Source organism: Salmo trutta, chromosome 32 (assembly GCF_901001165.1).
Source record: "Salmo trutta chromosome 32, fSalTru1.1, whole genome shotgun sequence".
Taxonomy (NCBI): Eukaryota; Metazoa; Chordata; class Actinopteri; order Salmoniformes; family Salmonidae; genus Salmo; species Salmo trutta.
In genome coordinates this window covers 7,760,914-7,773,969 of record NC_042988.1, presented here as the reverse complement: position 1 = coordinate 7,773,969, position 13,056 = coordinate 7,760,914, and the positions used below count along the sequence as shown (strand labels likewise).

Sequence of the window (13,056 nt, the reverse complement as noted above, 5' to 3'; positions counted from 1 at the left end):
ACTTGCAAGAACGCCACGAAACAATATTTCGGACTAACTTGGGAACGAAACCCACTAAATTGACTTATTATATGGGTAAATGTCATAGTTTGGGGTTTTATTTCGACTTCGACGATTTTGTTATCAGACTTTTTTAGATTTTTTTTTTTGCGTTTCACGCGAAGTTAATGTCAGTTAAAAGCCTAGCTCGCGTATAGCTTATTCTCGCGAATAGCCTATATCTAAATAAAATAACCTATATTGTTTTGGTTAAACTATCATTCAACGCTGGCATTTGTTCGTCCAGAAGTCGGACAAAACATGGAATTCCTTTGCCTGCATGTGCTAGAGTCTGAAAAGTTAAAGTCCCCGCCTCCGGTAGGTTAATCGGGGATATTCTCCATACAGTTTTCGCTTTCCCATCTCCAAATAAAACTCCTTAAGAGCCAAAATGTTCAAACTCAACTGGAAAACTAAGAGCAAAGCAAACTACTATTTACAATGTATACAATGCAGAGTTGGACGTGTATTTGTCTTATTATTTGCAGTATGCAGAGCATGTGTCATTGCTGTGACTGGATCCGACACCACTACGGTCACTTGAGCTCAGAATACCTTTCCCTGCTGGACCAGATGGTGAGTTATCAGCACACTGTAAGAGGAGACTGAATGCATGTATTAAGGACAGCAAAACAACCAACCTATCAGAATACTATTGTGTTTCATGTTCAGCCTTTGTGTTAGAAGACTGTAATCTATATTTGAGTAGCCATAGTAAAAGGGCGCTAAGGCTATAATGACAGAGCGACCACGAGAAGCAATATACATTAGGCCTATACTGTCCTTGCAGTATAAGCTATACTTTTAGACGCGTGACTTAACATACTATATTGGTTGTATTCCAGGGAGGAGACATCACAGAGCAGGATGCCCCAGTCTTTTTCCCAACATTACTTTACAGACACATAGATGAAGCCAAGGTAAAAACTAGAATTATGACTTATCATGTTCTAATCTGCTTTAGTATAGCAGTCTTGACCTAATGTTAAATTTATGCCATAATTGGAGCCTATACTGTTTCTAATCTTCTTTTTACATGTTCATGTGTAGTTTGAGGACCAAGTCAGATTCCGGAACGAGACCATCTATCAAATCACAAAACTGTTTGATGGGAATATGAAGGCTGTCACCTGGGACAAGAAAAAGCTGGACGATTTCCTCAACATTCTAGAACGCCAATTGGAGAACCTTAATTCCTGTGTAAGTAATGGGTCTATTTAAAGTATAATCCCTGTTTAGGTCAGGGCTCTCCAACCCTGTTCATGGAGAGCTTTCCTCGTGTAGGTTAACGCTCCAACACCAGTTGTAACTAACCTGATTCAGTTAATCAACCAGCTAATTAATCGGCTGTGATAGATTAGGATTGTAGTGAAAACCTAAAGGACCGTATCTCTCCAGGAACAGGGTTGGAAAGCCCTGCTTTAGGTGTAGACTACTAACTGTACAAGTGAGAAAATCTATGTGGGCTGTTATGTTCAGTGGGAGGCTAATGTTTTAATTTTGTCCAACAGGTATCACCTGCCAAGAAACCTGAGAGGAGACTGAAACGCTACTTCAAGGAGTTGAATAGGAAGGTTCTGAGAAAAATGGTGAGTTCGGTTTCGTATGGAAACATGTTTAATACATCTAATCAAATGAATATAAACTAGGCTAAGCAGGAGCAGGTTTGAAACCGGGATTGGTTGGACAACAACCAGTGAGATAGCACGTCGCGAAATTTAAAAAAATAATCATCTCAAAATTAAAATTGAAGTATTATAAGGCATTTTAAAGATACTCTGCTCGTTAATCCAATCACATTGTCCGATTTCAATAAGGTTTTACGGTGAAAGCAAAACATTAGATTATTTTAGCATAGCACATTAGCAAAAAAAAAGCAATTTTCCAAGCACAGATAGCGGCACTAAACTTTGACAATCTTCATCAGATGACACTCCTAGGACATCATGTTAGACAATACATGCATTTGTTGTTCGATCAATTTCATATTTATATCCAAAATCCCCATTTTTACATCGGCGTGTGATGTTCAGAAAATGTTTTCTCCCCATAACTGCCGGTGAATTGGCACATACATTTACAGAAGAACTCATAAACGTTGACAAAATTTATAGCAATTATTTAAAGAATTAGAGATAATCTACTCCTTTATGCAACCACTTTGTCAGATTTCAAAATAACTTTACGGAAAAAGCACATTGTTCAATATTCTGAGTACAGAACTTAGCCTTCAATGCTAAGCTATACAGTTAGCCTACAACCACTGCGTGACAAATCTCTAAAAATATGTTCGAAATATTTTCTTACCTTTGCTGATCTTCGGCGGAATGCACTCAGAAGGGCACCCACTTCCACAAGAAATGTTCATTTGTTCTGCAAAGTCCATCATTTATGTCCAAATACGTCTGTTTTGTTGAACCATCCAGAACACAGTCAAAACTGTTCGCTGTTCTGGCACCCCAATGGTGGAACAAGTTCCCTCACGACGCCAGGACAGCGGAGTCAATCACCACCTTCCGGAGACACCTGAAACCCCACCTCTTTAAGGAATACCTGGGATAGGATAAAGTAATCCTTCTACCCCCCCCCCCCCCCCCCCTCCCAAAAGATTTAGATGCACTATTGTAAAGTGGTTGTTCCACTGGATATCTTAAGGTGAATGCACCAATTTGTAAGTCGCTCTGGATAAGAAGAGCGTCTGCTAAATGACTTAAATGTAAATGTAAATGTAAACACCATTACCATTTGTAGAAACACGTCAAACGATGTTTACAATCAATCCTTTAGGGTATTTTTTAACGTAAAATTGAGATAATTTTACAACCGGGCAATAGGTATTCATCCCAGAAGAAAAATAAAAAACAACAAAGTCACGTGGTGCACAAGACACCTGTCCTCAGACTGGCCAGTGATTGGCTGAGCCACAATTTTCTGCCCGGTAACAGGTGACGGATGAAACCAGTTCCTAAAGATTGTTGACAGCCAATGAAAGAGTTAGGAGGTGCAACATAAAGCCTATGTCACTGTAGGTTTTCAAGGGATTCAAAAGAAAAACTACATTTCTAATTTCTCCCACTTCCTGATTAAATTTTTCTCAGGTTTTATACCTGCCATATGAGTTCTGTTATACTCACAGATACCATTCAAACAGTTTTAGAAACTTCAGAGTGTTTTCTATCCAAATCTACTAATAATATGCATATTATATTTTCTGGGTCAGAGTAGTAACCTGTTTAAATTGGGTACGTTTTTCATCAGGCCGTGAAAATACTGCCCCCTAGCCTCAATACATCTAATCAAATGAATATAAAGTAGGCTAAGCAGGAGCAGTTTTGAAAGACTTTTTGGGTTCTAGGGCCATATGTATTAAGCATCTCAGAAAAGTGCAGATCTAGTATCAGGCCTCTGTCCTTATTTATAGTGATCTGAAATGCAAAACTGGTCCTAAATCAGCACTCCTACTCTGAGAAGCTTCATACATTATTACATACGGCCCCAGCCCTTTGTTGTTCAAGACAATATGATCATTGTATGACCAGAAAGTCAACACCACTAATATGTACATTTTCCTTTGTTTTTCAGAACTACAGTGCACAGGCGTGGGAGCTCATCAGGAAAGAGACCAAACGTCATCTGCAAAGATTGGATATTTTTAAGGCAAAGATTAACTGATCATCCGGACTCATGTCAGAAGCTACGCCCTTAACAGTTTATAAAGAATGCACACAATCACGTGGGACCCTGTTAGTCTATTTATTATATTTAAATGCATAAATCATCGTTTATTATTATTATACATTTATATTTTGTATGTCCCTTTTGTACCTATGTTGAACTGAACTGTATTACCTGTCTGCTTGAATAACCTGTGAAAAATTACATATTGAAAATGTGTCTATTTGAATTTTACTGTGTCTCTTCCTGCTTTTTCAGTGTCTCACACTTATTCTCAGTGGTGGAAAAATTTCCGACTATCATACTTGAGTAAAAGTAAAGATACCTTAATAGAAAATGACTCAAGTAAAAGTAAAATTCACCCAGTAAAATTCTACTTGATTAAAAGTATTTGGTTTAAAATATACTAAAGTATTTACATTTTAGTGATTTAGCAGATGCTCTTATTCAGAGCAACTTACAGTAGTGAATGGATACATTTCATACAATTTCATACATTTCATTTTTTTTCCTGTGCTGGCCCCCCGTGGGAATTGAACCCACAACACTGGCATTGCAAACACCATGCGCTACCAACTGAGCTACACGGAAGGCTGTATCAAAAGTAAATGTTATTGCTAAAATATACTTAAGTATCAAATGTAAAAGTATAAAGCGTTTCCAATTCGTTATATTTAGCAATCCAGACGTCACCATTTTCTTGTTTTCTTAATTTACGGATAGCCAGGGGCACACTCCAACATTCAGATGTAATTAACAAACGAAACATGTGTGTTTAGTGAGTCCGCTGGCAGGGGCGAAAATCTGATATTAACTTTGGAGGGGACAATTATATGACATTTTCTCAAGAGCAATTCCTGAGGGGGACACCAAAAGTAGTGCTGTAACGCATAGCCTACGTTGTAATATGGTAAATGTATATTGAGGAACCAAAAAAATAAGGTGTTTGCCATACTCCTAACTACTGGTACCCAAAACTACACAACTAATCACAACAGCAATACCATTGCCTTTAACAAATCTTAGTTCAGTCACCAGTTTAAGTTGAGAGTGGGGGTATCCATGGCATTTTCCAATTATGTTCCTATTTTACAAGTAAAAAAAATTGAGAACCTTTCATAATGTTGCCAAACAAAGACTCAACAAACTTACCTGAGACTCCCTGTCTCTGCCAGTCTGTCCCTGCCCATCTGTCCTCAGCTCTGCTGTCTGTGTGCCATCTGTTGCCTGCTCTGCCTAATGACATCAGTGTGAAACATTTCCATTAGTATTTCACTTCTTTCTTATGAACATTTTATCAACTAGTCTTTGAGATATTAGGCTACTAGGGTTCTTACTTTGCGTTTTGGTGTACTGAAAAATACTCTGATGTCCGTCTTTTTTTCTGCCATTTTTCTACCTGGCTGGCTACACACACACACACACACACACACACACACACACACACAGTGTGTAGGTTATTTACAGTAGGAGATGGGCTTCTACCATCTTATCTTCTATCATTCTATATCGGCTTCGATCTAAAAGGTAGCTAGCAAATGTGAAACGGATTGCAGTGACAAGAGTTGACAGCTGTATGAGTTCAACCTTTACACAACATATGCTGCAACCTTTTGTAATTTTAATCATGTTTCATATTGGCTGGCTTCCAACAATAGCTGAATTTGCAAAACTAGTGAGCACCAATTCCGTTTCAGTGGTGTCTGCTATAATCTTTGCTACCCGGGTTAAATAAAGGTGAAATTAAATAAATAAATAAAAGTTCCCTTGCGACAATTTAGCTTTTGCAACAAGACCATTAAATATATTTAAGACAATGGTAAAACAGAGTCTAGTTCTGTTCAGTTTGGACTTCAGTTTATTGCTAACCTTATCACAGGGACTTTGAAGCACCAACTTACATGCATGCTGATCTTGGAATAACGAGAGCAAAGATTCCATCTTTGACAACGCCACATAACTGGAATAGGTACTAGCTAGCTTAATAGTTAATGTTTGCTCGCTAGCTCTGCAAATTCAGCTAGTATGTGTGTGAACCCTGCCAACATAAAACAAAACATTGCTATGGCGATTGACTGGATTAACCTCACGTCAGTTACGTGCATTGAGTGCCTTTCAGACAGTAGATACAAACCCTCTGTTACCTTGACAACGAAGGAACTGGCAGTGGATCAAACCATTGTGAGGCAAAGGGTGGGGGGTCGCAATCTTTTGAAACTTAAAAATGAGATATTAAATATCTATAATCAGCACAATTGCTTTCATTGCGTATTATTAATATTATTTAAATTACATAGTTATGTTTACAGTGATATATTGGGGGGGACAAATCATATTTTTCCCAGGATGGGGGGGTCGTGTCCCCCCCGTCCCTCCTGGGATTTCCGCCCCTGTCCGCTAGATCAGAGGCACTAGGGATGACCAGGGATGTACTGTTGATAAGTGCATAAATTTGACAATTTTCCTGTCCTGCTAAGCATTTAAAATGTAACGAGTACTTTTGGGTGGCAAGGAAAATGTATGGAGGAAAATAATAATATTTAGGAATGTAATGAAGTCAAAGTAAATGTAGTCAAAAATATAAATAGTAAATTAAAGTACAGATACCCCAAAAAACTTCTTAATTAGTACTTTAATGTATTTTTACTTAAGTACTTTACACCACTGTTTATTCTACATGTTTGACCTGTTTAATACATAGAAATGCACCTGTTGTAGACAGACAGGGTGTCTGAGGATTGCTCTCACAAGGTCGGCTCAGCGGGAGTGAAAATATTGGCAGGACACCCAGACTGTGGTTGCCAGGTGTTGTTCTCCTCCGCACCCGGTCTCTGAGAGCAAACGCTTTGCTGAGAAAGGAGACAGTTGGCTATCTTTGTGTAACCCGTAGAGACAGTATAAATATGCTGAGGGAAATAACTCGTCAGAGCTTCTGACTAACTTCCACATGAAGCGCTGTTTGTCTGTAATCTCTCCGCTGGCGTGAATAGACATAAATTCATTTAAGCTTGACTTTGGGGTCCTTAGTGGTAATTTCCCCGACTTGTGAATACAATGTATTTTGTATAATTTGTCCAAATTTCTCATCCCCCTTTGCTGCTATAGTAGCTTCCACTCTTCTGGGAATGCTTTCCACTAGATGTTACTTGAAACATTGCTGCGGGGAGTTGCTTCCATTCAGCCAGAAGACCATTAGTGAGGTCGGGCACTGATGTTGGGCGATTAGGCCTGGCTCGCAGTCGGTGTTTCATTTCATCCCAAACGTGTTCAATGGGGTTGGTATCAGGGCTCTGTGCAAGCCAGACAAGTTCTTTCAAACCAATCTCGACAAACCATTTCTGTATGGACCTTGCTTGGTGGACTAGGGCATTGTCAGGCTGAAACAGGATAGGGACTTCCTCAAACTGTTTCCACAAAGTTGGAAGCACAGAATTGTCTAGAATGTCATTGTATGCTGTAGCGTTAAGATTTCCCTTCACTGGAGCTAAGGGGCCTAGCCCGAACCATGAAAAACAGCCCCACACCACTATTCCTCCTCCACCAAACTTTACAGTTGGCACTATGCATTCGGGCAGGTAGAGTTCTTCTGGCATCCGCCAAACTCAGATTTGTCCGTCGGACTGACAGATGGTGAAGCATGATTCATCACTACAGAAAACGTGTTTATACTGCTCCAGAGTCCAATTGCAGCGAGCTTGACACCACTCCAGCCGACGCTTGGCATTACCGAATCAATGTAATAAGAATGAACACCAAGAGAGAAAAGGAAAAGATAAGCCAATACCACTGCACTATACTATCGAAATAGGTTACTGTTTTCTTGTTTTTTTATATTCAATATTGAATATGGGGCGGCAGGTAGCCTAGTGGTTAGAATGTTGGGCCAGTAATGGAAAGGTTGCTTGATCGAATCCCCGAGCTGACAAGGTACAAATCTGTTGTTCTGCCCCTGAACAAGGCAGTTAACCCACTGTTCCTAGGCGGTCATTGTAAATAAGAATTTGATCTTAACTGATTTGTCTAGTTAAATAAAGGTAAAATAATAGTTGTCTGCTGAATAACTACTTTCTAACCTCATGAAATGCAATTCTCTGCATGGACATGTAGGAAAACTGTTAACTTGCTGGACAAAAAACATTCTTATTAATTTCACAATAGCAAAAAAAAAGTGGGGCTTGTGAAGGGAAGCTAAAGCCTGAACCCTGCAGCCTTCTTCACCACAAAGGAATGTTTTATACCTTCACGTATAGCGATACTTCGGATAATTATAAGATGAACAACTTTAGCAATGTAGGTACCATATCGAATCAAGATTAAGATAATCGGTTGTTGATCATTTCGAAAGTCTGTTTCACTTAAATATTATCAAAAGAAACATGGTTCTATTGAAATAGTTGAGTATCTGCCTGACTCTGTTCTGTCGAGGCACAGCTGACCCCGATCTGTGCAGGTGGACGCAGTTTATGCACCAGTCCCCTAACTTTTGCACCAGTTCGCTATTTGGTGTGCACAATTTGATTCTCAATATATCTCATTATTAGGCCTACATTTATTTTACTTTTTTTACAGCACATTATATGTCACCAATGCTTTCATTCTCTTTACCACAATTTTTCATGTAAGGTTACTATTCCAATACAGCTCACTTTATTTCAGGGTGGACAAGTTACAGTTCTGAAAGAAAAGTCGTGCGCATGTTTCCAGAGCATGTTTACAAGAACACGCAGGTAGGACACACTTCAGTATCATATAGCAAGATTTTAATAGGCTAAACTATAGTATATGATATTTTACTATTGCAAAATGATAAATTGGAAGTTGACCCATGGAATTTATGAGACACCCTAATGCCTAAACCCCTGTTTTCTTTTACACAGGTGAGGACGTCTCTGTAGTTCCATTAGAGGCTTTGGGATATATGGCCCAATTATTTAATGGTCTGACTCCTGTCACGTGGAACAAGGAAACACTGAACCTGTTCAAAAACAGATGACCTAGTTAAGTTAAGAAATTAGAGGGACGTGTAAGTATGATCCATCATGGTGTAGCCTAAGATATATTTGGGAGGCAGACAATAAATGGCACAGGTCTTTAATTTGTGATTTAATCTAAATTATTTTTTTATAATATTTTCAGAACTTTAATTAATACGAAACAAATTCACTGACCACCATTTTATTGTCACCAGGTCGGGTGTGGTGTTGGGGAATCCTCTGGAGATGGAGGGTCGGTCACAACAGGCAACGCGTCATGAAAACACATTTCGACAAGCTGAACACCGTCTTGAAACAGAAGGTGGGTCCAATATCAAATGTCCTTGAAAAGAGGCTAAATTAATCAGAGGAAAAGTTCTTGATCACCACAAATCGGATGAATTTTAGTGCCACAACTCACATGTGAAACATGGAATTTCCAAACGCCGTTTTAGTCGACGGATGCGTTAGCGCAGCACCTGCTGTGGTTGAGTTGACTCTAAAACAATTATGTATTGTATGCGCTCCAGGAACAGAGCGCATGCGCATGTGAGATCGTGGGAGGTTTGCTACAAACTGGTGCAGTTTTAAAAATTCCTCGACAGCAGAGTCAAGCAGTGAGGAAGAAGAGGTCTGTTGGACAAACCACATAATCATCATTGGAGACATGTGACATGTACATGAGGCTGGCTAATAGATTGATGGATGATATATTTACTGACTGACTGATTTATGTGAAGGCTATGTATTTATTTATTCATTTCTTTTTTATATTAAAATTAAATAAAAAGAACATGCATCTATTATCATATTGTTTGTATTAATCTACATATTTAGTCATCCATGCATTCATCCATTCAGTCTTTCATGCATTCATTTGTTTACAGACAATATGCAGTTCAAAACAACGGCGTAGTGGAGTCTATGCACTACAGATTAGCACATGTAATATATTTATTTCATACCACGACTGTAGGCTGCGAAATAAACCTGTTGACCCATTTAACAACATTTGTAATTAACTGACTGCACAAATACAGTGAAATTCATCTCAAGTTTGAAAATAAACATTAATTTGTTGATTGGCCAACAGTCATGAACAATCAATGCTATGATGAGTTAGTTCATTGTTACAAGGTAACCTAATATAAAGACTTAACATAAAAACTGTATAATCAGAAACCTACACCTCCAATTAACGTCATCATCATCCTCATATGATTCTATATCTGAATGGGATTTTCATGGTTAAATAAAAGTTTAGAAAAATATAGCTATAACCATCATTAGCGTCATCATCATTCACATTCGGTCAAATTCACACGTCATCGTCACGGCAAAATTACGGCATATAACTATTTTTTTAAACAAAAATGAACTAACTTTAAAAAGACCCCTTGGAATTTACCGATCAATTTAATAAGAATGAAGCGCATAAGAGAAAAGGAAAAGTAATTCCCCTGCATGCTGGCAACACCACCGCAACACCACCGCAACACCACCGCACTCTACTCTCCATTTTAGAGGCGGCGGCTTTAGTCTTCATTCAACACTACCAGTTACTCTATTATTAAAACGTGTTTCTATTTCAAAGATTTGCAATATTAACACTGTTCAGTAATGCTTCAGACTGCACTACCGGATTAAAAGAGAGTCAACAACAGACTAAACGTGTGTGAGCAAAAATGGATCTCCGTGCTACGCCTATCAAAAAAACGTTTCACACAGAATCTGAAAAATGTGGTGTGCAATGTCCAAAACTACAGCATATTTATACTGAACATGGCCCTCATTTCATAGGAGAGATCCATGTACCATTGTATTATAGAAATAACAAATCAGCCATGGTTTTCTTAGTATTTAATATTCAATATGGCCTACATTTTAACACCTGCTGAATATGTTAGCATGAAATGCATTGCTCAATGCAATTCTCTACATATGAAAACTGTTAACTTGATAGGCAAACCTTTTCTGATTAGTTTTACAACAGAATAATTAAGAATAAACCCCCTGAAAAGTGGGGCTTATAAAGGGAAGCGAAAGTCTGAAGCATGAAACCCTTCTTCACCACAAAGGGATTTTGATACCTTTATGTAGCGATACTTGTGTCATATAAAATGGGCAACTTCAACAATCTAGGCATCATATCAATCAAGATTAAGATAATCCGTCCTTAACATGGCTGTATTGAAATGGTTGAGCATTTGCCTGACTCTGTTCTGCCAAGGCACAGCAGCATCAAAACCTTGCAGGTGGACGCAGTTTAGGTTGGGGAAGCTGAACGATGTGAGCATAGCCCTGCTCTCAGATATGGTGAGGAATTTAAACTGCACCAGTCCGCTATTTGGTGTGCACAAATTGATGCGCAAAATTCGCAATGATATTAAAATTAATATTTTGCATTATAGCACAATATATTTTTAAGCAATGCTTTCACTTTCTGAACCAAAATTTTTCATTTAAGGTTACTATCACAATATAGTTTACTTCTTGATATTAATATGAATTCTATTTCAGGGTGGACTCTTTCCACTTATGTGTGCAGAAGAAAACGTCGAACAAACGTTTCCAGAGGATCTTTACAAGAACACAGAGGTAGGAGACACTTCAGCATTTTGATAGCCTAAAGTACAGTATAACTTAAGTACAGTATGTGTAATTGGAAGTTTAAAACCACTTATTTAGACACCCAATGCCTAAAACCCTGTTTTATTTTATCCAGGGTGAGGACGTCTATGTGGTCGCATTGGAGGCTATGCGATATGTGGAACAATTATACAACAACAGTCTGACGTCTGTTACGTGGAACAAAACAAAACTTAACATGTTCCAAAACGTCATATATCGTCAAGTTCAAAACTTAGAGTTATGTGTAAGTATGATCCCTCTTGTGTAGTCTATAGGTTATACGCTGGGTGTACAAAACATTAGCAAGACCTGCTCTTTCCATGACATAGACTGGCCAGCTGAATCCAGGTGAAAGCAACGATCCCTCACTTGTTAGACCCACTTCTATTGGTGTGGAGGAAGGGGCGGAGACAGGTTAAACAAGGATTTTTACGCCTTGAGACAATTGAGACATGGATTGTGTATGTGTGCCATTCAGAGGGTGAATGGGAAGACAAAATATGTCTTTCACGGGAGTATGGTAGTAGGTGCCAGGCGCACCAGTTTGAATGGGTCAAGAACTGCAACGCCGCTGGATTTCTCATGCTCAACCGTTTCCCTTCTGTATGAAGAATGGTCCACCACCCAAAGGACATCCAGCCAACATGACACATCTGTGGGAAGTATTGGAGTCAACATGGGCCAGTATCGCTGTGGAACACATGCCCTGACGAATTTAGGCTGTTCTGAGGGTAAAACGGTGTGCTCAACTCAATGTTAGGAAGGTGTTCCTAATGTGGTGTACACTCAGTGCATTTTGGGGGATGACAATCGTGGGCATTGGTAATTAAATAATTGAAACACTTCAAACACACCAAATATGTTTCTAATATTTTCATAACCGTCTCATAAGACATAATTAATGCACTCACCAGCATTTTATATTGTCTCCAGGTCGTAGGTGGTGTTTGGGAATCCTCTGGAGATGGATGGTCGGTTACTCTGAAAACATACTTCAACAAGCTGAACACCGTCTTGAAAGAGAAGGTGGGTCCAATTTCAAATGTCCTCAAATAGAGGCTAAATTAATCTGAGCAAAAGTTCTAGATCAACAGAAATAAGACTCATTTCAATGCCACAACTCACATATGAAACTTGGAATTGCCAAGTGCCGTTTTTATGTCGATGGATGCGTTGGAGCAACAACACCTGCAGTGGTTGAGTTGACTGAAATAAAATGTATATCTTGTACGCTCTCCAGGAACACAGCGCATGCGCATGGGAGATTGTGCGAAAGGAGATTCGCGAAAACTTGGTGCAGTTCAAGAAATTCATTGACAGCAGAGTCAAGCCGTGAGGAGAAGCACAGAATCATCATTGGAGACGTGACATATTCCTCAGGCTGGCTAACAGATTGATGGCTGATATATATACTGACTGACTGACTGGCCGGCTGCTAGATTGACTGAATGACTGATTTATTTATTTATTTATTTATTTATTTATATTCGTAGACTGATTTATGTGTACACTATGCATTTATTTATTCGTGTTTTATTTATAATACAATTAAATAAAAAATACATACAACTACTCATATTGTTTTCATTCACTTTTATAATTAATTCATGCATTTATGCATGCCTGCATTCATCCATTCATTTTTTCATGCATTTATTTTTTTTATAGACCGACTTTCTAAACGGGGACTCTGAAATTGAACCAAAACCAAAGCACACTCAATTTTTGTAAATATCTG

General features: G+C 38.6%; 2 protein-coding genes across 2 annotated transcripts; both read left to right on the top strand.

Annotated features, from left to right (window-relative positions):
• Nucleotides 1-804: 804 nt before the first annotated feature.
• On the top strand, nucleotides 805-3,948 carry LOC115170949 (interferon a3-like). Its single transcript, XM_029727359.1, has 3 exons — nucleotides 805-1,239; nucleotides 1,551-1,628; nucleotides 3,622-3,948. Exons 1-3 carry the CDS (start codon nucleotides 1,156-1,158, stop codon nucleotides 3,709-3,711), a joined length of 252 nt encoding a protein of 83 aa, XP_029583219.1. The 5' UTR covers nucleotides 805-1,155; the 3' UTR covers nucleotides 3,712-3,948.
• Nucleotides 3,949-10,858: 6,910 nt separating this feature from the next.
• Nucleotides 10,859-12,785, top strand: LOC115170597 (interferon a3-like). Its single transcript, XM_029726858.1, has 5 exons — nucleotides 10,859-11,003; nucleotides 11,208-11,285; nucleotides 11,413-11,562; nucleotides 12,252-12,344; nucleotides 12,559-12,785. Exons 1-5 carry the CDS (start codon nucleotides 10,869-10,871, stop codon nucleotides 12,652-12,654), a joined length of 552 nt encoding a protein of 183 aa, XP_029582718.1. The 5' UTR covers nucleotides 10,859-10,868; the 3' UTR covers nucleotides 12,655-12,785.
• Nucleotides 12,786-13,056: the final 271 nt, after the last annotated feature.